Here is a 25,651-nt window from a genome sequence, read left to right on the forward strand (position 1 = left end):
TCTACCTGTCTGCTCTCATCTCTACCTGTCTGCTCTCATCTCTACCTGTCTGCTCTCATCTCTACCTGTCTACCTGTCTGCTCTCATCTCTACCTGTCTGTTCTCATCTCTACCTGTCTGCTCTCATCTCTACCTGTCTGCTCTCATCTCTACCTGTCTGCCTGTCTGTTCCCATCTCTACCTGTCTGCTCTCATCTCTACCTGTCTGCCTGTCTGCTCTCATCTCTACCTGTCTGTTCCCATCTCTACCTGTCTGCTCTCATCTCTACCTGTCTGCTCTCATCTCTACCTGTCTGCTCTCATCTCTACCTGTCTGCTCTCATCTCTACCTGTCTGTTCTCATCTCTACCTGTCTACCTGTCTGTTCTCATCTCTACCTGTCTGTTCTCATCTCTACCTGTCTGTTCCCATCTCTACCTGTCTGCTCTCATCTCTACCTGTCTACCTGTCTGCTCTCATCTCTACCTGTCTGCTCTCATCTCTACCTGTCTGCTCTCATCTCTACCTGTCTGCTCTCATCTCTACCTGTCTGCTCTCATCTCTACCTGTCTGCTCTCATCTCTACCTGTCTGCTCTCATCTCTACCTGTCTGTTCTCATCTCTACCTGTCTGCTCTCATCTCTACCTGTCTGCTCTCATCTCTACCTGTCTGCTCTCATCTCTACCTGTCTGCTCTCATCTCTACCTGTCTGCTCTCATCTCTACCTGTCTGCTCTCATCTCTACCTGTCTGCCTGTCTGCTCTCATCTCTACCTGTCTACCTGTCTGCTCTCATCTCTACCTGTCTGCTCTCATCTCTACCTGTCTGCTCTCATCTCTACCTGTCTGCTCTCATCTCTACCTGTCTGCCTGTCTGCTCTCATCTCTACCTGTCTGCTCTCATCTCTACCTGTCTGTTCTCATCTCTACCTGTCTACCTGTCTGTTCTCATCTCTACCTGTCTGTTCTCATCTCTACCTGTCTGTTCCCATCTCTACCTGTCTACCTGTCTGCTCTCATCTCTACCTGTCTGCTCTCATCTCTACCTGTCTGCTCTCATCTCTACCTGTCTGCTCTCATCTCTACCTGTCTACCTGTCTGTTCTCATCTCTACCTGTCTGTTCCCATCTCTACCTGTCTGCTCTCATCTCTACCTGTCTGCTCTCATCTCTACCTGTCTGCTCTCATCTCTACCTGTCTGCCTGTCTGCTCTCATCTCTACCTGTCTACCTGTCTGCTCTCATCTCTACCTGTCTGCTCTCATCTCTACCTGTCTGCTCTCATCTCTACCTGTCTGCTCTCATCTCTACCTGTCTGCCTGTCTGCTCTCATCTCTACCTGTCTGCTCTCATCTCTACCTGTCTGTTCTCATCTCTACCTGTCTACCTGTCTGTTCTCATCTCTACCTGTCTGTTCTCATCTCTACCTGTCTGTTCCCATCTCTACCTGTCTACCTGTCTGCTCTCATCTCTACCTGTCTGCTCTCATCTCTACCTGTCTGCTCTCATCTCTACCTGTCTGCTCTCATCTCTACCTGTCTACCTGTCTGTTCTCATCTCTACCTGTCTGTTCCCATCTCTACCTGTCTGCTCTCATCTCTACCTGTCTGCTCTCATCTCTACCTGTCTGCTCTCATCTCTACCTGTCTGCTCTCATCTCTACCTGTCTGTTCTCATCTCTACCTGTCTGTTCCCATCTCTACCTGTCTACCTGTCTGCTCTCATCTCTACCTGTCTGCTCTCATCTCTACCTGTCTGCTCTCATCTCTACCTGTCTGCTCTCATCTCTACCTGTCTACCTGTCTGTTCTCATCTCTACCTGTCTGTTCCCATCTCTACCTGTCTGCTCTCATCTCTACCTGTCTGCTCTCATCTCTACCTGTCTACCTGTCTGCTCTCATCTCTACCTGTCTGCTCTCATCTCTACCTGTCTGCTCTCATCTCTACCTGTCTACCTGTCTGCTCTCATCTCTACCTGTCTGTTCTCATCTCTACCTGTCTGCTCTCATCTCTACCTGTCTGCTCTCATCTCTACCTGTCTGCTCTCATCTCTACCTGTCTGCCTGTCTGTTCCCATCTCTACCTGTCTGCTCTCATCTCTACCTGTCTGCCTGTCTGTTCCCATCTCTACCTGTCTGCTCTCATCTCTACCTGTCTGCCTGTCTGCTCTCATCTCTACCTGTCTGTTCCCATCTCTACCTGTCTGTTCCCATCTCTACCTGTCTGCTCTCATCTCTACCTGTCTGCTCTCACCTGTCTGTTCCCATCTCTACCTGTCTGCTCTCATCTCTACCTGTCTGCTCTCATCTCTACCTGTCTACCTGTCTGCTCTCATCTCTACCTGTCTGCTCTCATCTCTACCTGTCTGCTCTCATCTCTACCTGTCTGCTCTCATCTCTACCTGTCTGTTCCCATCTCTACCTGTCTGCTCTCATCTCTACCTGTCTGCTCTCATCTCTACCTGTCTGCTCTCATCTCTACCTGTCTGCTCTCATCTCTACCTGTCTGCTCTCATCTCTACCTGTCTGTTCCCATCTCTACCTGTCTGCTCTCATCTCTACCTGTCTGCTCTCATCTCTACCTGTCTGCTCTCATCTCTACCTGTCTGTCTGTGTGTTCTCATCTCTACCTGTCTGCCTGTCTGCTCTCATCTCTACCTGTCTGCCTGTCTGTTCTCATCTCTACCTGTCTGCCTGTCTGCTCTCATCTCTACCTGTCTGCCTGTCTGTTCTCATCTCTACCTGTCTGCTCTCATCTCTACCTGTCTGTTCTCATCTCTACCTGTCTGCTCTCATCTCTACCTGTCTGCTCTCATCTCTACCTGTCTGCTCTCATCTCTACCTGTCTGTTCTCATCTCTACCTGTCTGTTCTCATCTCTACCTGTCTGCTCTCATCTCTACCTGTCTGCTCTCATCTCTACCTGTCTGCCTGTCTGCTCTCATCTCTACCTGTCTGCCTGTCTGTTCTCATCTCTACCTGTCTGCTCTCATCTCTGCCTGTCTGTTCTCATCTCTACCTGTCTGCTCTCATCTCTACCTGTCTGCCTGTCTGTTCTCATCTCTACCTGTCTGCCTGTCTGCTCTCATCTCTACCTGTCTGCCTGTCTGTTCTCATCTCTACCTGTCTGCCTGTCTGCTCTCATCTCTACCTGTCTGCCTGTCTGTTCTCATCTCTACCTGTCTGCTCTCATCTCTACCTGTCTGTTCTCATCTCTACCTGTCTGCTCTCATCTCTACCTGTCTGCTCTCATCTCTACCTGTCTGCTCTCATCTCTACCTGTCTGTTCCCATCTCTACCTGTCTGCTCTCATCTCTACCTGTCTGCTCTCATCTCTACCTGTCTGTTCTCATCTCTACCTGTCTACCTGTCTGCTCTCATCTCTACCTGTCTGTTCTCATCTCTACCTGTCTGTTCCCATCTCTACCTGTCTGCTCCCATCTCTACCTGTCTGCTCTCATCTCTACCTGTCTGCTCTCATCTCTACCTGTCTGCTCTCATCTCTACCTGTCTACCTGTCTGCTCTCATCTCTACCTGTCTGTTCCCATCTCTACCTGTCTACCTGTCTGCTCTCATCTCTACCTGTCTGCTCTCATCTCTACCTGTCTGCTCTCATCTCTACCTGTCTGCTCTCATCTCTACCTGTCTACCTGTCTGCTCTCATCTCTACCTGTCTGTTCCCATCTCTACCTGTCTACCTGTCTGCTCTCATCTCTACCTGTCTGCTCTCATCTCTGCCTGTCTGTTCCCATCTCTACCTGTCTGCTCTCATCTCTACCTGTCTGCCTGTCTGCTCTCATCTCTACCTGTCTGTTCCCATCTCTACCTGTCTGCTCTCATCTCTACCTGTCTGCTCTCATCTCTACCTGTCTGCCTGTCTGTTCTCATCTCTACCTGTCTGCTCTCATCTCTACCTGTCTGTTCCCATCTCTACCTGTCTGCTCTCATCTCTACCTGTCTGCCTGTCTGTTCTCATCTCTACCTGTCTGCTCTCATCTCTACCTGTCTGCCTGTCTGCTCTCATCTCTACCTGTCTGCTCTCATCTCTACCTGTCTACCTGTCTGCTCTCATCTCTACCTGTCTGCTCTCACCTGTCTGTTCTCATCTCTACCTGTCTGTTCCCATCTCTACCTGTCTGTTCTCATCTCTACCTGTCTGCTCTCATCTCTACCTGTCTACCTGTCTGCTCTCATCTCTACCTGTCTGTTCTCATCTCTACCTGTCTGCTCTCATCTCTACCTGTCTGCCTGTCTGCTCTCATCTCTACCTGTCTGCTCTCATCTCTACCTGTCTACCTGTCTGCTCTCATCTCTACCTGTCTGCACTCATCTCTACCTGTCTGCTCTCATCTCTACCTGTCTGCCTGTCTGTTCTCATCTCTACCTGTCTGTTCTCATCTCTACCTGTCTGCTCTCATCTCTACCTGTCTGCCTGTCTGCTCTCATCTCTACCTGTCTGCTCTCATCTCTACCTGTCTGCTCTCATCTCTACCTGTCTGCTCTCATCTCTACCTGTCTGCTCTCATCTCTGCCTGTCTGCTCTCATCTCTACCTGTCTGTTCTCATCTCTACCTGTCTACCTGTCTGCTCTCATCTCTACCTGTCTACCTGTCTGCTCTCATCTCTACCTGTCTGCCTGTCTGTTCTCATCTCTACCTGTCTGTTCTCATCTCTACCTGTCTGCTCTCATCTCTACCTGTCTGCCTGTCTGCTCTCATCTCTACCTGTCTGCTCTCATCTCTACCTGTCTGCTCTCATCTCTACCTGTCTGCTCTCATCTCTACCTGTCTGTTCTCATCTCTACCTGTCTGCTCTCATCTCTACCTGTCTGCTCTCATCTCTACCTGTCTGCTCTCATCTCTACCTGTCTGCTCTCATCTCTACCTGTCTACCTGTCTGTTCTCATCTCTACCTGTCTGCTCTCATCTCTACCTGTCTACCTGTCTGCTCTCATCTCTACCTGTCTGTTCTCATCTCTACCTGTCTGCTCTCATCTCTACCTGTCTGCTCTCATCTCTACCTGTCTGCTCTCATCTCTACCTGTCTGCTCTCATCTCTACCTGTCTGTTCTCATCTCTACCTGTCTGCTCTCATCTCTACCTGTCTACCTGTCTGCTCTCATCTCTACCTGTCTGTTCTCATCTCTGCCTGTCTGCTCTCATCTCTACCTGTCTGCTCTCATCTCTACCTGTCTGCTCTCATCTCTACCTGTCTGCTCTCATCTCTACCTGTCTGCCTGTCTGTTCTCATCTCTACCTGTCTGCCTGTCTGTTCTCATCTCTACCTGTCTGCTCTCATCTCTACCTGTCTGCCTGTCTGCTCTCATCTCTACCTGTCTGTTCTCATCTCTACCTGTCTGCTCTCATCTCTACCTGTCTGCCTGTCTGCTCTCATCTCTACCTGTCTGCTCTCATCTCTACCTGTCTGCTCTCATCTCTGCCTGTCTGCTCTCATCTCTACCTGTCTGTTCTCATCTCTACCTGTCTACCTGTCTGCTCTCATCTCTACCTGTCTACCTGTCTGCTCTCATCTCTACCTGTCTGCCTGTCTGTTCTCATCTCTACCTGTCTGTTCTCATCTCTACCTGTCTGCTCTCATCTCTACCTGTCTGCCTGTCTGCTCTCATCTCTACCTGTCTGCTCTCATCTCTACCTGTCTGCTCTCATCTCTACCTGTCTGCTCTCATCTCTACCTGTCTGTTCTCATCTCTGCCTGTCTGCTCTCATCTCTACCTGTCTGCTCTCATCTCTACCTGTCTGCTCTCATCTCTACCTGTCTGCTCTCATCTCTACCTGTCTGCTCTCATCTCTACCTGTCTGCTCTCATCTCTACCTGTCTACCTGTCTGTTCTCATCTCTACCTGTCTGCTCTCATCTCTACCTGTCTGCTCTCATCTCTACCTGTCTGCTCTCATCTCTACCTGTCTGCTCTCATCTCTACCTGTCTGCTCTCATCTCTACCTGTCTGCTCTCATCTCTACCTGTCTGCTCTCATCTCTACCTGTCTGCCTGTCTGTTCTCATCTCTACCTGTCTGTTCTCATCTCTACCTGTCTGCTCTCATCTCTACCTGTCTACCTGTCTGCTCTCATCTCTACCTGTCTGTTCTCATCTCTACCTGTCTGCTCTCATCTCTACCTGTCTGCCTGTCTGCTCTCATCTCTACCTGTCTGCTCTCATCTCTACCTGTCTACCTGTCTGCTCTCATCTCTACCTGTCTGCTCTCATCTCTACCTGTCTGCTCTCATCTCTACCTGTCTGCTCTCATCTCTGCCTGTCTGTTCTCATCTCTACCTGTCTGCTCTCATCTCTACCTGTCTGCTCTCATCTCTGCCTGTCTGTTCTCATCTCTACCTGTCTGCTCTCATCTCTACCTGTCTGCCTGTCTGCTCTCATCTCTACCTGTCTGCTCTCATCTCTACCTGTCTACCTGTCTGCTCTCATCTCTACCTGTCTGCTCTCATCTCTACCTGTCTGCTCTCATCTCTACCTGTCTGCTCTCATCTCTGCCTGTCTGTTCTCATCTCTACCTGTCTGTTCTCATCTCTACCTGTCTGCTCTCATCTCTACCTGTCTGCTCTCATCTCTACCTGTCTGCTCTCATCTCTACCTGTCTGCTCTCATCTCTACCTGTCTGCTCTCATCTCTACCTGTCTGCTCTCATCTCTACCTGTCTGTTCTCATCTCTACCTGTCTGCTCTCATCTCTACCTGTCTGCCTGTCTGCTCTCATCTCTACCTGTCTGCTCTCATCTCTACCTGTCTGCTCTCATCTCTGCCTGTCTGCTCTCATCTCTACCTGTCTGTTCTCATCTCTACCTGTCTACCTGTCTGCTCTCATCTCTACCTGTCTACCTGTCTGCTCTCATCTCTACCTGTCTGCCTGTCTGTTCTCATCTCTACCTGTCTGTTCTCATCTCTACCTGTCTGCTCTCATCTCTACCTGTCTGCCTGTCTGCTCTCATCTCTACCTGTCTGCTCTCATCTCTACCTGTCTGCTCTCATCTCTACCTGTCTGCTCTCATCTCTACCTGTCTGTTCTCATCTCTGCCTGTCTGCTCTCATCTCTACCTGTCTGCTCTCATCTCTACCTGTCTGCTCTCATCTCTACCTGTCTGCTCTCATCTCTACCTGTCTGCTCTCATCTCTACCTGTCTGCCTGTCTGTTCTCATCTCTACCTGTCTACCTGTCTGCTCTCATCTCTACCTGTCTGCTCTCATCTCTACCTGTCTGCTCTCATCTCTACCTGTCTGCTCTCATCTCTACCTGTCTGCTCTCATCTCTACCTGTCTGCTCTCATCTCTACCTGTCTGCCTGTCTGTTCTCATCTCTACCTGTCTACCTGTCTGTTCCCATCTCTACCTGTCTGCTCTCATCTCTACCTGTCTGTTCTCATCTCTACCTGTCTGCTCTCATCTCTACCTGTCTGTTCTCATCTCTACCTGTCTGTTCTCATCTCTACCTGTCTGCTCTCATCTCTACCTGTCTGCTCTCATCTCTACCTGTCTGCTCTCATCTCTACCTGTCTGCCTGTCTGTTCTCATCTCTACCTGTCTGCCTGTCTGTTCTCATCTCTACCTGTCTGCTCTCATCTCTACCTGTCTGCCTGTCTGCTCTCATCTCTACCTGTCTGCTCTCATCTCTACCTGTCTGTTCCCATCTCTACCTGTCTGCTCTCATCTCTACCTGTCTGCTCTCATCTCTACCTGTCTGCTCTCATCTCTACCTGTCTGCTCTCATCTCTACCTGTCTGCCTGTCTTCTCTCATCTCTACCTGTCTGCTCTCATCTCTACCTGTCTGTTCCCATCTCTACCTGTCTGCTCTCATCTCTACCTGTCTGCTCTCATCTCTACCTGTCTGCTCTCATCTCTACCTGTCTGCTCCCATCTCTGCCTGTCTGCTCTCATCTCTACCTGTCTGCTCTCATCTCTACCTGTCTACCTGTCTGTTCTCATCTCTACCTGTCTGCTCTCATCTCTACCTGTCTACCTGTCTGCTCTCATCTCTACCTGTCTGCTCTCATCTCTACCTGTCTGCTCTCATCTCTACCTGTCTGCCTGTCTGCTCTCATCTCTACCTGTCTGTTCTCATCTCTACCTGTCTGCTCTCATCTCTACCTGTCTGCCTGTCTGTTCTCATCTCTACCTGTCTGCCTGTCTGTTCTCATCTCTACCTGTCTGCTCTCATCTCTACCTGTCTGCCTGTCTGCTCTCATCTCTACCTGTCTGCTCTCATCTCTACCTGTCTGTTCCCATCTCTACCTGTCTGCTCTCATCTCTACCTGTCTGCTCTCATCTCTACCTGTCTGCTCTCATCTCTACCTGTCTGCTCCCATCTCTACCTGTCTGCTCTCATCTCTACCTGTCTGCTCTCATCTCTACCTGTCTACCTGTCTGCTCTCATCTCTACCTGTCTGCTCTCATCTCTACCTGTCTGCTCTCATCTCTACCTGTCTGCCTGTCTGCTCTCATCTCTACCTGTCTGCTCTCATCTCTACCTGTCTGCCTGTCTGTTCTCATCTCTACCTGTCTGCCTGTCTGCTCTCATCTCTACCTGTCTGCTCTCATCTCTACCTGTCTGTTCCCATCTCTACCTGTCTACCTGTCTGCTCCCATCTCTACCTGTCTGCTCTCATCTCTGCCTGTCTGCTCTCATCTCTACCTGTCTGTTCCCATCTCTACCTGTCTACCTGTCTGCTCCCATCTCTACCTGTCTGCTCTCATCTCTGCCTGTCTGCTCTCATCTCTACCTGTCTGCCCTTATCTCCAGTTTGTCTTTTTTCTACCTGTCTGTCTGCAGGTGAGGAACAATCCCAAGCGCTCCTGTCAGTTCAATCGGACATTGTTGGGGGATTGTTCAGGGGTGTTGGATCGTTTCTATGGTTACGACAGAGGTCAGCCCTGCATTCTAATCAAACTGAACAGGGTATGTTGACCTCTCAGATGGAAATCCTCTCCGGAGGGCGCTGCAGAGCTTCAGGGGGGCTGCATCTGACTGAAAACTGTGTTTTATGATTTTTCAACAAGTTCCTCTCTCCTGTGTGTGTCCAGGTGATTGGGATGTTACCTGGGAAGGACGGGGAGTCTCCTTATATCACCTGTGGAGCAAAGGTCTGAGTGTCTGTGTCTGTCTGAATCTGTCTGTCTGTCTGTCTGTCTGTCTGTCTGACTGTCTGTCTGTCTGTCTGTCTGTCTGACTCTGTCTGTCTGTCTGTCTGTCTGACTCTGTCTGTCTGTCTGTCTGACTCTGTCTGTCTGTCTGTCTGACTCTGTCTGTCTGTCTGTCTGTCTGTCTTACTCTGTCTGTCTGTCTGTCTGACTCTGTCCGTCTGTCTGACTCTGTCTGTCTGTCTGTCTGACTCTGTCTGACTCTGTCTGTCTGTCTGTCTGTCTGTCTGTCTGTCTGACTCTGTCTGTCTGTCTGTCTGACTCTGTCTGTCTGTCTGTCTGTCTGTCTGTCTGTCTGTCTGTCTGTCTGTCTGTCTGTCTGTCTGTCTGTCTGTCTGACTCTGTCTGTCTGTCTGTCTGACTCTGTCTGTCTGTCTGTCTGTCTGTCTGACTCTGTCTGTCTGTCTGTCTGTCTGTCTGTCTGTCTGAATCTATTCAGATTCAGATTCAGAATTTATTATCTATGTACAGCAGCACAACAAAATGAAAAGCTTAGCCTTCAAAGTGCAGATAACTTAACAAGCAGTCGCCCACCAATCGGAAGGTCGGTGGTTCGACTCTGGCTTCCCCGGGCTACATGTCGAAGCGTCCTTGGGCAACACACTGAACCCCATGTTGCCCCCCCAGTGTATCATTGGGGGTATGAATGTGTGTGAATGCTTAGAAAAGCACGCAGTTATATCCTAAGAGTGTGTGAGTGGGGTGAATGCAGCATGTAGTGAAGCGCTTTGAGTGGTCAGCTAGACTAGAAAAGCGCTGTACAAGTACAGTCCATTTACCATTTACCATTCAGTGTGAGCTGAGTATGCTTTTAGAAACATAAAGTATAAAGTGCGAATGCATAACAAGATAAATACATAAATACATATATTGGCAGTTAGTGCATGTTTATGTTCAGCAGGCTAATGGCTCTGGGTTGAAAGCTGTTTTTTAGTCTGTTTGTCCTGGTCTCGATGCTCCTGTAGCGCCTCCCAGAGGGCAGTAGGTTAAACAGGTGATGGCCTGGGTGCAAACATTCCTGAACTGTGTTTCCAGCTCTGTTTGAGCAGGAGTTGTAGGGGAGAGGGCAGTGTTGACCACTCTCTGCAGCCTCTTCCTGTCTGCTTCAGTGCAGCTCAGATACCAAACTGAGAGTTTGTCAGGAGGCTTTCCATGCAGGATCTGTAGAAGGTCCCCAGCAGGTTGCCATCTAAGCTGTTCCCCCTCAAGGAGGGAATTCGCTGCTCGTCTTTCTTGATCATTGCCGTGATGTTATGGACCAGGAGAGCTCAGCAGAGATATTAGCCCAGGTATTTGAAGGTGTGGACTGTCTCCACACAGGCACCATTGATGTGAAGAGGAGTTAGGTCAGCCCTTTACCTTCTGAAGTCAATGATGATTTCTTCTGTTTTTGTAGTGTTTAGATCCAGGTTATTTGATGAGCACCAGGCTGTCACCTTCGGGACTTTGTTCCTGTAGTTTGCTTCATCTTCCCCTGAAATCAGACCCACCACAGTAGTGTCATCAGCAAACTGAATAATGCTGTTTCCTGGGTGGGCGGGGCTGCAGTCATGTGTGTAGAGGGAGTAGAGGGGGGGCTCAGCACACAACCCTGAGGAGCGCCGGTGCTGAGTGTATGGGAGGAGGAGAGGAAGGAGCTGAGTTTCACTGTCTGGGGACGATTTGTCAGGAAGTCCTTTATCCAGGAACAGGTGAGTGGGGGGGACGCCTAAGTTTGACAGCTTGGTGACCAGGATGTCTGCAATGATGGTTAAAGCCGAGCTGTAACCTACAAGAGAGCATTCGCACATAGCTCCGCTGCTGTTCTCGGTGGCATCGTGCAGTGTGGAGAGCTGTGGCGTCTTCAGTAGACCTGTTTGCTCGGCAGGCGTTCTGATGTGGATCGCGGCTGGGAGGGAGGCAGGCTTTGATGTGATGTGGGACCAGCCTCTCAAAGCACTTTGTGATTATAGGTGTGAGGGCTACAGGTCGGTAGTCCTTCAGGCTGTCTATGGCGGGTTGTTTTGGAACAGGGATGATTTTGGATGATTTAAAGGGGAACTCCGGTGTTTTTAAACCTTATTTCTGGCATGAAATACGTTCATCTGCTCACTGAGAACAGTTTGGTGAAAGTCGGTGTCCTTCGGAAGATATTTAGATAACTGGAGATCCATATAACGGAGTGAACGGGGCTTAGAGGATGCAGCCTCTAAATAAGGCATTATCTGTCTTTATTTCACCAATACTTTAAGAAGAATGAATGAATGAACGTGTGCTATAGCTCTGTTAGCTCATAGCTGTTGTTAGCTCATAGTTGCTGTTAGCTCATAGCTGCTGTTAGCTCATAGCTCTGTTAGCTCATAGCTGCTGTTAGCTCATAGCTCTGTTAGCTCATAGCTGCTGTTAGCTCATAGCTCTGTTAGCTCATAGCTCTGTTAGCTCATAGCTCTGTTAGCTCATAGCCGCTGTTAGCTCATAGCTGCTGTTAGCTCATAGCTGCTGTTAGCTCATAGCTGCTGTTAGCTCATAGCTGCTGTTAGCTCATAGCTCTGTTAGCTCATAGCTGCTGTTAGCTCATAGCTCTGTTAGCTCATAGCTGCTGTTAGCTCATAGCTCTGTTAGCTCATAGCTCTGTTAGCTCATAGCTCTGTTAGCTCATAGCCGCTGTTAGCTCATAGCTGCTGTTAGCTCATAGCTGCTGTTAGCTCATAGCTCTGTTAGCTCATAGCTGCTGTTAGCTCAGAGCTGCTGTTAGCTCATAGCCGCTGTTAGCTCATAGCTCTGTTAGCTCATAGCTCTGTTAGCTCATAGCTCTGTTAGCTCATAGCTGCTGTTAGCTCATAGCTCTGTTAGCTCATAGCTCTGTTAGCTCATAGCTGCTGTTAGCTCATAGCTGCTGTTAGCTCATAGCCGCTGTTAGCTCATAGCTCTGATAGCTCATAGCTGCTGTTAGCTCATAGCTGCTGTTAGCTCATAGCTGCTGTTAGCTCATAGCTCTGTTAGCTCATAGCTGCTGTTAGCTCAGAGCTGCTGTTAGCTCATAGCTCTGTTAGCTCATAGCTCTGTTAGCTCATAGCTCTGTTAGCTCATAGCTGCTGTTAGCTCATAGCTCTGTTAGCTCATAGCTCTGTTAGCTCATAGCTGCTGTTAGCTCATAGCCGCTGTTAGCTCATAGCTGCTGTTAGCTCAGAGCTGCTGTTAGCTCATAGCCGCTGTTAGCTCATAGCTCTGTTAGCTCATAGCTGCTGTTAGCTCATAGCTCTGTTAGCTCATAGCTGCTGTTAGCTCATAGCTGCTGTTATGTGGCTACTTGCGGCTATAGGAGAGCTAACGGAGGGATTTCTACACAGGCACTGTACTGGGACCACTTCATCCACACACATGGCTGCAGAGGATTGTCTTAGGCGTGGTGTAGGCTCTGCTAGACGAACACCCTGTGACGACATGAGTGACCGAGTCGTGACATTAGGCTTTGCAAGAGCATTCAAGTAGATGGGAGCCGTTCCATTAAGCACTTTGAAGGCGAACATCAGTGACTTGAAATTGGTGCGGGCAGCGAAGGGCAGCCAGTGCAGTTCAATAAAAAGAGGGGTGACGACTAATCTTTATGAATCTTTTTTTCTGTCTGAATCTGCTTGTTTTCATCTCGTGTCTGTTGCCATCTTCAGCCATACAAAGTGGGGAAAGATGAGTGGGTAAGAAAAGTAGAAAGTGAAGATCATAGAAAGTAGAATTTCTAAATAGAAATAAAGTTTTACTTCTTCTCACCATCAGAGAACTACATGGGAGATCAATCCAACACAACAAATGTCAATTAAAAAATACATCATATTGATCCAATTAATTGAATGTGAGACAATAATGAAACAGTCAAAGTAGAGTATGAAACAGTCAACAAACAGATGAAACAGTCAAAGTACAGTATGAAACAGTCAAAGTACAGATGAAACAGTCAAAGTACAGTATGACACAGTCAACAAACAGATGAAACAGTCAACAAACAGATGAAACAGTCAACCTACAGTATGAAACAGTCAACAAACAGATGAAACAGTCAACAAACAGTATGAAACAGTCAAAGTACAGTATGAAACAGTCAAAGTACAGTATGACACAGTCAACAAACAGATGAAACAGTCAACCTACAGTATGAAACAGTCAACAAACAGATGAAACAGTCAAAGTACAGTATGAAACAGTCAACAAACAGATGAAACAGTCAACAAACAGTATGAAACAGTCAAAGTACAGTATGAAACAGTCAAAGTACAGTATGAAACAGTCAACAAACAGATGAAACAGTCAACCTACAGTATGAAACAGTCAACAAACAGATGAAACAGTCAAAGTACAGTATGAAACAGTCAACAAACAGATGAAACAGTCAACAAACAGTATGAAACAGTCAAAGTACAGTATGAAACAGTCAAAGTACAGTATGAAACAGTCAACAAACAGATGAAACAGTCAACCTACAGTATGAAACAGTCAACAAACAGATGAAACAGTCAAAGTACAGTATGAAACAGTCAACAAACAGATGAAACAGTCAACAAACAGTATGAAACAGTCAAAGTACAGTATGAAACAGTCAAAGTACAGTATGAAACAGTCAACAAACAGATGAAACAGTCAAAGTACAGTATGAAACAGTCAATAAACAGATGAAACAGTCAACAAACAGATGAAACAGTCAACCTACAGATGAAACAGTCAAAGTACAGTATGAAACAGTCAAAGTAGAGTATGAAACAGTCAAAGTACAGTATGAAACAGTCAAAGTAGAGTATGAAACAGTTAACAAACAGATGAAACAGTCAAAGTACAGATGAAACAGTCAACAAACAGATGAAACAGTCAACAAACAGTATGAAACAGTCAAAGTACAGTATGAAACAGTCAACAAACAGTATGAAACAGTCAAAGTACAGTATGAAACAGTCAATAAACAGATGAAACAGTCAACAAACAGTATGAAACAGTCAAAGTACAGTATGAAACAGTCAACAAACAGTATGAAACAGTCAAAGTACAGTATGAAACAGTCAATAAACAGATGAAACAGTCAACAAACAGTATGAAACAGTCAAAGTACAGTATGAAACAGTCAACAAACAGATGAAACAGTCAAAGTACAGTATGAAACAGTCAACAAACAGATGAAACAGTCAACCTACAGTATGAAACAGTCAACAAACAGATGAAACAGTCAAAGTACAGTATGAAACAGTCAAAGTACAGTATGAAACAGTCAACCTACAGTATGAAACAGTCAAAGTACAGTATGAAACAGTCAACAAACAGATGAAACAGTCAAAGTACAGTATGAAACAGTCAACAAACAGATGAAACAGTCAACCTACAGTATGAAACAGTCAACAAACAGATGAAACAGTCAAAGTACAGTATGAAACAGTCAACCTACAGTATGAAACAGTCAAAGTACAGTATGAAACAGTCAACAAACAGTATGAAACAGTCAACAAACAGATGAAACAGTCAAAGTACAGATGAAACAGTCAACAAACAGTCAAAGTACAGATGAAACAGTCAAAGTACAGATGAAACAGTCAACAAACAGATGAAACAGTCAAAGTACAGTATGAAACAGTCAACCTACAGTATGAAACAGTCAAAGTACAGTATGAAACAGTCAACAAACAGTATGAAACAGTCAACAAACAGATGAAACAGTCAAAGTACAGATGAAACAGTCAACAAACAGATGAAACAGTCAACCTACGGTATGAAACAGTCAAAGTACAGTATGAAACAGTCAACAAACAGATGAAACAGTCAAAGTACAGATGAAACAGTCAAAGTACAGTATGAAACAGTCAACCTACAGTATGAAACAGTCAACCTACAGTATGAAACAGTCAACAAACAGATGAAACAGTCAACAAACAGATGAAACAGTCAACAAACAGTCAAAGTACAGATGAAACAGTCAACCTACGGTATGAAACAGTCAAAGTACAGTATGAAACAGTCAACAAACAGTATGAAACAGTCAAAGTACAGTATGAAACAGTATGAAACAGTCAAAGTACAGTATGAAACAGTCAACAAACAGATGAAACAGTCAAAGTACAGTATGAAACAGTCAACAAACAGATGAAACAGTCAAAGTACAGTATGAAACAGTCAACAAACAGATGAAACAGTCAACAAACAGTATGAAACAGTCAAAGTACAGTATGAAACAGTCAACAAACAGATGAAACAGTCAAAGTACAGTATGAAACAGTCAACAAACAGATGAAACAGTCAAAGTACAGATGAAACAGTCAACAAACATGAAACAGTCAACAAACAGATGAAACAGTCAACCTACAGTATGAAACAGTCAACAAACAGATGAAACAGTCAAAGTACAGTATGAAACAGTCAACAAACAGATGAAACAGTCAACAAACAGTATGAAACAGTCAAAGTACAGTATGAAACAGTCAAAGTACAGATGAAACAGTCAAAGTACAGTATGACACAGTCAACAAACAGATGAAACAGTCAACCTACAGTATGAAACAGTCAACAAACAGATGAAACAGTCAAAGTACAGTATGAAACAGTCAACAAACAGATGAAACAGTCAACAAACAGTATGAAACAGTCAAAGTACAGTATGAAACAGTCAAAGTACAGTATGAAACAGTCAACAAACAGATGAAACAGTCAACCTACAGTATGAAACAGTCAACAAACAGATGAAACAGTCAAAGTACAGTATGAAACAGTCAACAAACAGATGAAACAGTCAACAAACAGTATGAAACAGTCAAAGTACAGTATGAAACAGTCAAAGTACAGTATGAAACAGTCAACAAACAGATGAAACAGTCAACCTACAGTATGAAACAGTCAACAAACAGATGAAACAGTCAAAGTACAGTATGAAACAGTCAACAAACAGATGAAACAGTCAACAAACAGTATGAAACAGTCAAAGTACAGTATGAAACAGTCAAAGTACAGTATGAAACAGTCAACAAACAGATAAAACAGTCAAAGTACAGTATGAAACAGTCAATAAACAGATGAAACAGTCAACAAACAGATGAAACAGTCAACCTACAGATGAAACAGTCAAAGTACAGTATGAAACAGTCAAAGTAGAGTATGAAACAGTCAAAGTACAGTATGAAACAGTCAAAGTAGAGTATGAAACAGTTAACAAACAGATGAAACAGTCAAAGTACAGATGAAACAGTCAACAAACAGATGAAACAGTCAACAAACAGTATGAAACAGTCAAAGTACAGTATGAAACAGTCAACAAACAGTATGAAACAGTCAAAGTACAGTATGAAACAGTCAAAGTACAGTATGAAACAGTCAACCTACAGTATGAAACAGTCAAAGTACAGTATGAAACAGTCAACAAACAGATGAAACAGTCAAAGTACAGTATGAAACAGTCAACAAACAGATGAAACAGTCAACCTACAGTATGAAACAGTCAACAAACAGATGAAACAGTCAAAGTACAGTATGAAACAGTCAACCTACAGTATGAAACAGTCAAAGTACAGTATGAAACAGTCAACAAACAGTATGAAACAGTCAACAAACAGATGAAACAGTCAAAGTACAGATGAAACAGTCAACAAACAGTCAAAGTACAGATGAAACAGTCAAAGTACAGATGAAACAGTCAACAAACAGATGAAACAGTCAAAGTACAGTATGAAACAGTCAACCTACAGTATGAAACAGTCAAAGTACAGTATGAAACAGTCAACAAACAGTATGAAACAGTCAACAAACAGATGAAACAGTCAAAGTACAGATGAAACAGTCAACAAACAGATGAAACAGTCAACCTACGGTATGAAACAGTCAAAGTACAGTATGAAACAGTCAACAAACAGATGAAACAGTCAAAGTACAGATGAAACAGTCAAAGTACAGTATGAAACAGTCAACCTACAGTATGAAACAGTCAACCTACAGTATGAAACAGTCAACAAACAGATGAAACAGTCAACAAACAGATGAAACAGTCAACAAACAGTCAAAGTACAGATGAAACAGTCAACCTACGGTATGAAACAGTCAAAGTACAGTATGAAACAGTCAACAAACAGTATGAAACAGTCAAAGTACAGTATGAAACAGTCAACAAACAGTATGAAACAGTCAAAGTACAGTATGAAACAGTCAACAAACAGATGAAACAGTCAAAGTACAGTATGAAACAGTCAACAAACAGATGAAACAGTCAAAGTACAGATGAAACAGTCAACAAACATGAAACAGTCAACAAACAGTATGAAACAGTCAACCTACGGTATGAAACAGTCAAAGTACAGTATGAAACAGTCAACAAACAGTATGAAACAGTCAACAAACAGATGAAACAGTCAAAGTACAGTATGAAACAGTCAACAAACAGATGAAACAGTCAACAAACATGAAACAGTCAACAGACAGTATGAAACAGTCAACAAACAGTATGAAACAGTCAAAGTACAGTATGAAACAGTCAACAAACAGATTAAACAGTCAACAAACAGATGAAACAGTCAACCTACAGATGAAACAGTCAAAGTACAGTATGAAACAGTCAACAAACAGATGAAACAGTCAACAAACAGATGAAACAGTCAAAGTACAGTATGAAACAGTCAACAAACAGATGAAACGGTCAAAGTACAGTATGAAACAGTCAACAAACAGATGAAACAGTCAACCTACAGTATGAAACAGTCAACAAACAGATTAAACAGTCAACAAACAGATGAAATAGTCAACCTACAGATGAAACAGTCAAAGTACAGTATGAAACAGTCAAAGTACAGTATGAAACAGTCAACAAACAGATGAAACAGTCAAAGTACAGTATGAAACAGTCAAAGTACAGTATGAAACAGTCAACAAACAGATGAAACAGTCAAAGTACAGTATGAAACAGTCAACAAACAGATGAAACAGTCAAAGTACAGATGAAACAGTCAACAAACAGATGAAACAGTCAACAAACAGATGAAACAGTCAAAGTACAGTATGAAACAGTCAACAAACAGATGAAACAGTCAAAGTACAGTATGAAACAGTCAAAAAACAGATGAAACAGTCAACAAACAGATGAAAATGTCAAAGTACAGTATGAAACAGTCAAAAAACAGATGAAACAGTCAACAAACAGATGAAACAGTCAAAGTACAGTATGAAACAGTCAAAAAACAGATGAAACAGTCAACAAACAGTATGAAACAGTCAACAAACAGATGAAACAGTCAAAGTACAGTATGAAACAGTCAAAAAACAGATGAAACAGTCAACAAACAGATGAAACAGTCAAAGTACAGTATGAAACAGTCAAAAAACAGATGAAACAGTCAACAAACAGATGAAACAGTCAACAAACAGATGAAACAGTCAAAAAACAGATGAAACAGTCAACAAACAGATGAAACAGTCAAAGTACAGTATGAAACAGTCAAAAAACAGATGAAACAGTCAACAAACAGATGAAACAGTCAAAAAACAGATGAAACAGTCAAAGTACAGTATGAAACAGTCAAAAAACAGATGAAACAGTCAACAAACAGATGAAACAGTCAACAAACAGATGAAACAGTCAAAGTACAGTATGAAACAGTCAAAAAACAGATGAAACAGTCAACAAACAGATGAAACAGTCAACAAACAGATGAAACAGTCAACAAACAGATGAAAATGTCAAAGTACAGTATGAAACAGTCAAAAAACAGATGAAACAGTCAACAAACAGATGAAACAGTCAACAAACAGATGAAACAGTCAACAAACAGATGAAAATGTCAAAGTACAGTATGAAACAGTCAAAAAACAGATGAAACAGTCAACAAACAGATGAAACAGTCAACAAACAGATGAAACAGTCAAAGTACAGTATGAAACAGTCAAAAACAGATGAAACAGTCAACAAACAGATGAAACAGTCAACAAACAGATGAAACAGTCAAAGTACAGTATGAAACAGTCAAAAAACAGATGAAACAGTCAACAAACAGATGAAACAGTCAACAAACAGATGAAACAGTCAACAAACAGATGAAACAGTCAACAAACAGATGAAACAGTCAAAGTACAGTATGAAACAGTCAAAAAACAGATGAAACAGTCAACAAACAGATGAAACAGTCAAAGTACAGTATGAAACAGTCAAAAAACAGATGAAACAGTCAACAAACAGATGAAACAGTCAACAAACAGATGAAACAGTCAACAAACAGATGAAACAGTCAACAAACAGATGAAACAGTCAAAGTACAGTATGAAACAGTCAAAAAACAGATGAAACAGTCAACAAACAGATGAAACAGTCAATGTGTCGTATGAAAATACAAAACAGTTAAAAACTATCAACAAACATGACATGTCATGATGTCCTTTTTTACTTTGGTTTATATGAAAAGATTATTTCTTTTGTGGACTGCAGGTTGTTGGTCATTCATTAGCTCAGAAGTATTGATGTTTATGTTTGTTTGTTCAGAGGGAGGACAGTGAAAAGATCGGACCTCTGGCTTATTATCCTAGCAACGGGACCTTTAACCTTATGTATTATCCATATTATGGCAAGAAAGCTCAGGTAAGTCACTAACTACACTTTCAGTGCTCACTGAGTACTGACTCAGTACAAACTAAATACACTCTCAGTTCTTAGTTCACACTCTGTACTCACTCAAGTATTCAATTCACATGTAGAACTTACAGTTATTACTCTGTACAAACCCACGCAGTCTCACATAGTTCAGTATTAACCCAGTATACACCCAGTACTCAAGTACTAATGGTCATCAGAGTGATGGTCCCATCTGTTCCTGAGTGATGTTGATCAGTGATGTGTTCGATGTCTCAGGTGAACTACACTCAGCCGTTGGTAGCTGTGAAGTTCCTGAACGCCTCTGTGAACACAGACATCAATGTGGAGTGTAAAGTCAACTCCAACACCCTGTCAGCTGGAAGCGAGCGGGACAAGTTCGCTGGACGAGTCTCCTTCAAACTCCGGATCAACGACAAATAGACGCACATGAACACGTGTTAAAGCTGCATTCACTACATTTCTAGTTTTTTTTCCCTGTTACAGCTCAAACCTCCCAGTTTCATGATGTGTTCACTGACCACCTACATTTGTGTTCCCTGACCAGTTTCACGATGTTTCGCTATCTGACACTTTAAGCTGTTTGTTTTCAGTCAGTTTGTCCCCAATAGTCATGTAAAACTCTTGTTTCTTTGGTGGTTCTCCAATATAATCCTCCATGCAGCTTTAACCAAAACACACTGACTCTGAAACCGACCAATCAGCACTCACACACGCTCTGACGTCACTGCCACTGAGGACGGACGCAGATGATGGTCCTCTCCTCCGTCACTGATCATTCGGCATGAATCAGAGACCAAATCATTGACGGCACAGCTCACAAATATCAACCTCCAGCCTGTTTATTCAGTCATGTCCTTGTTTATTCGTGTCTTTGTTTATCTATGTATTTATTATACGTGATGACTCTTTGTTTGTGTACAGTATTCACTTTTTACATGTAAAGATAGACAAACAAAAGTTATCTTCTCTGAGATAACAGGTTCTATCGTGGTCAGCTGACCTTTCAGAACATTTCACCTGAAACTCTGAATAGTAGAACAGAACTCAGGCAGTAGTTCTCCCTCAGTTGATCATTTGAAACATGGTCCAGTTCAGAAACCTCTTTAGAAACCAGTTCAGTAACTGGTTTGTCTCATCAGTCACATCGAACCCTGGGGTGGGTGCCTCTACTGATTTCCTGATTTCCTGATTCCCATTCAGGAGGTTACGATTCAGCCTAATTTCCAATTTGATTCCATATGTTGAAATGATTCAGTTTCGGTCATAAAAGAGGTTTATGAGACACGTAAATAGAATTTGTTGTGAGGTCAGGAACGTTGTTAGAAATGTTCCTTTTTTCGTCAAACCAAGTAGCACGATGAGAACTTCAGGTGTCATGTTTCCCTCCTCGCTGTGCACGTCCGCTCTGACACGTGCATGAACCTGAGAGTCTCTTCATGTGAAACTACCACAGAAAGTTCCTGTCACTGCCACAAATGACAGCTACCAAAACCAATTCAAGGATTCTATAAATCAATTTATTTTCTTTGTGGCTGCAGCTGATTGGCTCATTAGTTGTGTAGATGATTAATTAGTAAGTCTCTTGATGAGTTTAGGTAACAGGTTTGTCAACAAAACACTGAATAGGTTAGTTAATGAGTTAGGCAGTTAGTAGTTGCATGTTTTCTTTTTGTTGATTTGTTTACATGTTTTGTTTACTGTTGTCACCATGGGGCTGAGCATGACAACAACCCACTATTACACACCTGTCAATCACTGTTGTGGAAACAGCCCCTTCCACCTGTTCTGCTCTCCACCAATTGTCTTCCTTCAAAGAGTGACCAACCAATCCGATGGTCCTGCTGTATGTCATATGCTGTAACTTGTTTGTGAATGGTTGAATTTTCCTGCCTGAAAATGTCCTTGTCTTTATGAAATAGTGAAAGAAACATATTAAAAGACAAAACAACTGTCTGTGTGGTTCATGGAGAGTCTTTGTATTTCCTGGTTTTTAGACCACATATTACATAGCAGCATACACAGAATTCCCAACAACAGCTGGTGAGATTCTCTTATACTTTCTGATATTTATGTGTATGTGGCCTAAACCCAATCTCTATTTGGCACCACTATGCACTCAAGAGTATCTGAAACTCTAACCATTGGCACATTTCAAAGGCCTGATAAAACAAGAAAGTTTTGAGCCTTGATTTAAAAGTAGCAACATTTGGGGCACATCTAAGTGTTTCAGGGAGTTTGTTCCATAAATAAGCAGCACAGTGTCTGAATGATGCTTTACCATGTTTTGTCTTTGGACTATAAACCATTAGCAGTCCCTTTCCAGTCCCTTTTGGACTATAAACTGTTAGCTGTAGTGTTACATCCTCATATGTAAGTGTAGCTTATTGTTAGCTTTGACATTAGCTGTAGTGTTACACCCTCATATGTAAGTGAAGCTTATTGTTAGCTTTGACATTAGCTGTAGTGTTACACCCTCATATGTAAGTGTAGCTTATTGTTAGCTTTGACATTAGCTGTAGTGTTATGTCCTCATATGTAAGTGTAGCTTATTGTTAGCTTTGACATTAGCTGTAGTGTTACACCCTCATATGTAAGTGAAGCTTATTGTTAGCTTTGACATTAGCTGTAGTGTTATGTCCTCATATGTAAGTGTAGCTTATTGTTAGCTTTGACATTAGCTGTAGTGTTACACCCTCATATGTAAGTGAAGCTTATTGTTAGCTTTGACATTAGCTGTAGTGTTATGTCCTCATATGTAAGTGTAGCTTATTGTTAGCTTTGACATTAGCTGTAGTGTTATGTCCTCATATGTAAGTGTAGCTTATTGTTAGCTTTGATGTTAGCTGTAGTGTTATGTCCTCATATGTAAGTGTAGCTTATTGTTAGCTTTGATGTTAGCTGTAGTGTTATGTCCTCATATGTAAGTGTAGCTTATTGTTAGCTTTGACATTAGCTGTAGTGTTACACCCTCATATGTAAGTGTAGCTTATTGTTAGCTTTGACATTAGCTGTAGTGTTATGTCCTCATATGTAAGTGTAGCTTATTGTTAGCTTTGATGTTAGCTGTAGTGTTATGTCCTCATATGTAAGTGTAGCTTATTGTTAGCTTTGACATTAGCTGTAGTGTTACATCCTCATATGTAAGTGTAGCTTATTGTTAGCTTTGATGTTAGCTGTATTGTTATGTCCTCATATGTAAGTGTAGCTTATTGTTAGCTGTAGTGTTACACCCTCATATGTAAGTGTAGCTTATTGTTAGCTGTAGTGTTACATCCTCATATGTAAGTGTAGCTTATTGTTAGCTTTGACATTAGCTGTAGCGTTACGTCCTCATATGTAAGTGTAGCTTATTGTTAGCTTTGACATTAGCTGTAGTGTTACATCCTCATATGTAAGTGTAGCTTATTGTTAGCTTTGATGTTAGCTGTATTGTTATGTCCTCATATGTAAGTGTAGCTTATTGTTAGCTGTAGTGTTACACCCTCATATGTAAGTGTAGCTTATTGTTAGCTGTAGTGTTACATCCTCATATGTAAGTGTAGCTTATTGTTAGCTTTCACGTTAGCTGTATTGTTATGTCCTCATATGTAAGTGTAGCTTATTGTTAGCTGTAGTGTTACACCCTCATATGTAAGTGTAGCTTATTGTTAGCTGTAGTGTTACACCCTCATATGTAAGTGTAGCTTATTGTTAGCTGTAGTGTTACATCCTCATATGTAAGTGTAGCTTATTGTTAGCTTTGACATTAGCTGTAGTGTTACATCCTCATATGTAAGTGTAGCTTATTGTTAGCTTTGATGTTAGCTGTATTGTTATGTCCTCATATGTAAGTGTAGCTTATTGTTAGCTGTAGTGTTACACCCTCATATGTAAGTGTAGCTTATTGTTAGCTGTAGTGTTACACCCTCATATGTAAGTGTAGCTTATTGTTAGCTGTAGTGTTACATCCTCATATGTAAGTGTAGCTTATTGTTAGCTTTGACATTAGCTGTAGCGTTACGTCCTCATGTGTAAGTGAAGCTTATTGTTAGCTTTGACATTAGCTGTAGTGTTACACCCTCATGTGTAAGTGTAGCTTATTGTTAGCTTTGATGTTAGCTGTAGTGTTACATCCTCATGTGTAAGTGAAGCTTATTGTTAGCTTTGACATTAGCTGTAGTGTTACACCCTCATATGTAAGTGTAATTAATTCACCTTGGAAATAAAGAACTGAATGATAACTAGGAAAAGCTGTTCCTGTGAAACAGCAGTGAGAATGCTGAGCTGAATGGGGATAGCTGATCATGCTAAAAAGTCTGAAAATAGTGAAAATGTAACAGAAAATTATTGACTCAAGTCTCAAAAGGTCTGAAAGGTAATTTTGAAAGGAGCTGGATTAAGGCAGAAAACTACAGAAAAGAGAAAAAAAAAGTGAAAAACAGAAAGTGAAAAATTCAGAAAGAAGAGAAACAATGCAGCAGCATTTGAAAATTTGGTATAAATCCATTTACTGAGGTTTGAAAAGGGCTGAAATGTATTTTTGAAAGAAGCCGGAGGAAAAGTACAGAAAAGAGAAGAAACGTGCAAAAAGGACTGGCAGTTGGAAGGTACTGCTGTGATTCAGAGGCTTCTAATTTGAAAAGTTAAGTCCTGAAGGCTATAAAAGTCACATTGGCTGAAAGAGGACAAAATGACCTTCGTTTTAATGCTAAAATTATTTCTGTGGCTTAAATATTTTGGAAACAGTGACGGGTTAAAAACTTTATTTTGAAGAATCTTCCTGTATTCTCCACTCAACACATGAACTCTGTCATTGGAATGCATTGTAAACTCAGAAATCATCAAGGATTTTACTCAATCTTTAGTTTGTGATAGTTCAAAATTGGCTGAACATTTAAAAAAGCTGAATCATTCAGTAATAGCTGAATGTCTTGTGAACATTTTAAAGTTTGAATGGTGTCTCTAGCTGAAGGTACGCTGCAGTAGTAAAGTTTGAAAGAGGAGGAAGCTCTTTGAATGATTTGAAAGGATTTTCCATTATTTTTAAAGGGAGGAAAATTTGCACAAAAATAATAGAATATATAGAATATAGAATATTTAAAAAACTATAAAAGTTAGAAACACCAAAAGATATAGCCACCATGTCCAGAAAGAGCTGAACGTTTTGGTTTAATTTGCTTAAAGTATGCCGAAGTAGTTAAACAGCAAAAAACGTACGGAAGAACCAAGATGTTGAATAATAATAATAAAGAAAAACAGGAAAACAATGAAGGTTAAAATGTCCACTGACAGTCTTAAAGTAATCTAACCAGCTGCTGTTTAAACGTCAGTTTATACGTCCTATCTCTACTCTCCTCTGACAGAGTCGGACTCCTGGGTTATTGTTAGCTTTGTCCTCTGACTCTCATATAAAACAGGTTTCTGCCTTCTTTCACCTTCGTAATATCATTAAAATCAGGACCATCCTGTCTCAGAGCAGAGAAACTGCTCCATGCATCTGTTCCTTCAGGACTGAACTACTGTAATTCCTTATTATTGTTCTGTCCCACAGATTCTCTGAAAAGCCTCCAGCTGATCCAGAACCCTGCAGCCAGAGTTCTGCTGAGATCTAACAGCAGAGATCATGTTTCTCCAGGTTTAGCTTCTCTTCATTGGCTCCCTGTTAGATTCAGAATAGAATTTAAGATTCTTCTCCTCACATATAAAGCTCTTAATGACCGAGCTCCATCACATCTTAAAGATCTCACAGTTGGATATTTCCCCAACAGAGCACTTTGCTCTCAGGCTGCAGGTTTCCTTGTGGTTCCCAGAGTTTCTAAAAGCAGAATGGGAGGCAGAGCCTTCAGTTATCAGGCCCCTAAAAGCAGAATGGGAGGCAGAGCCTTCAGTTATCAGGCCCCTAAAAGCAGAACGGGAGGCAGAGCCTTCAGTTATCAGGCCCCTAAAAGCAGAATGG

The 25,651-nt window shown here is 42.7% G+C and overlaps 2 protein-coding genes and 1 long non-coding RNA gene across 3 annotated transcripts in view; 2 read left to right on the top strand and 1 right to left on the bottom strand.

Moving 5' to 3' along the window:
* Window positions 1-21,669, top strand: part of atp1b2a (ATPase Na+/K+ transporting subunit beta 2a) — a 34,033-nt gene extending 12,364 nt beyond the window's left edge. Inside the window, exons 5-8 of the mRNA XM_072376743.1 lie at window positions 8,776-8,901; window positions 9,027-9,086; window positions 19,606-19,701; window positions 19,972-21,669. Of these exons, the coding sequence (XP_072232844.1) occupies window positions 8,776-8,901; window positions 9,027-9,086; window positions 19,606-19,701; window positions 19,972-20,136 (447 nt within the window). The 3' untranslated portion in view covers window positions 20,137-21,669. The remainder of the gene's footprint in view (window positions 1-8,775; window positions 8,902-9,026; window positions 9,087-19,605; window positions 19,702-19,971) is intronic.
* Window positions 1-25,651, bottom strand: part of hmgb2b (high mobility group box 2b) — a 115,798-nt gene that overhangs the window by 79,192 nt on the left and 10,955 nt on the right. The window lies entirely within an intron of this gene.
* On the top strand, window positions 24,526-24,753 carry LOC140282248 (uncharacterized). The gene is made up of 2 exons (XR_011909835.1): window positions 24,526-24,651; window positions 24,682-24,753. It is a non-coding gene; the product is annotated as an uncharacterized lncRNA (long non-coding RNA).

Source organism: Leuresthes tenuis, unplaced genomic scaffold (assembly GCF_036924035.1).
Source record: "Leuresthes tenuis unplaced genomic scaffold, fLeuTen1.0.hap1 SCAF_22, whole genome shotgun sequence".
In the NCBI taxonomy this organism is placed as follows: domain Eukaryota; kingdom Metazoa; phylum Chordata; class Actinopteri; order Atheriniformes; family Atherinopsidae; genus Leuresthes; species Leuresthes tenuis.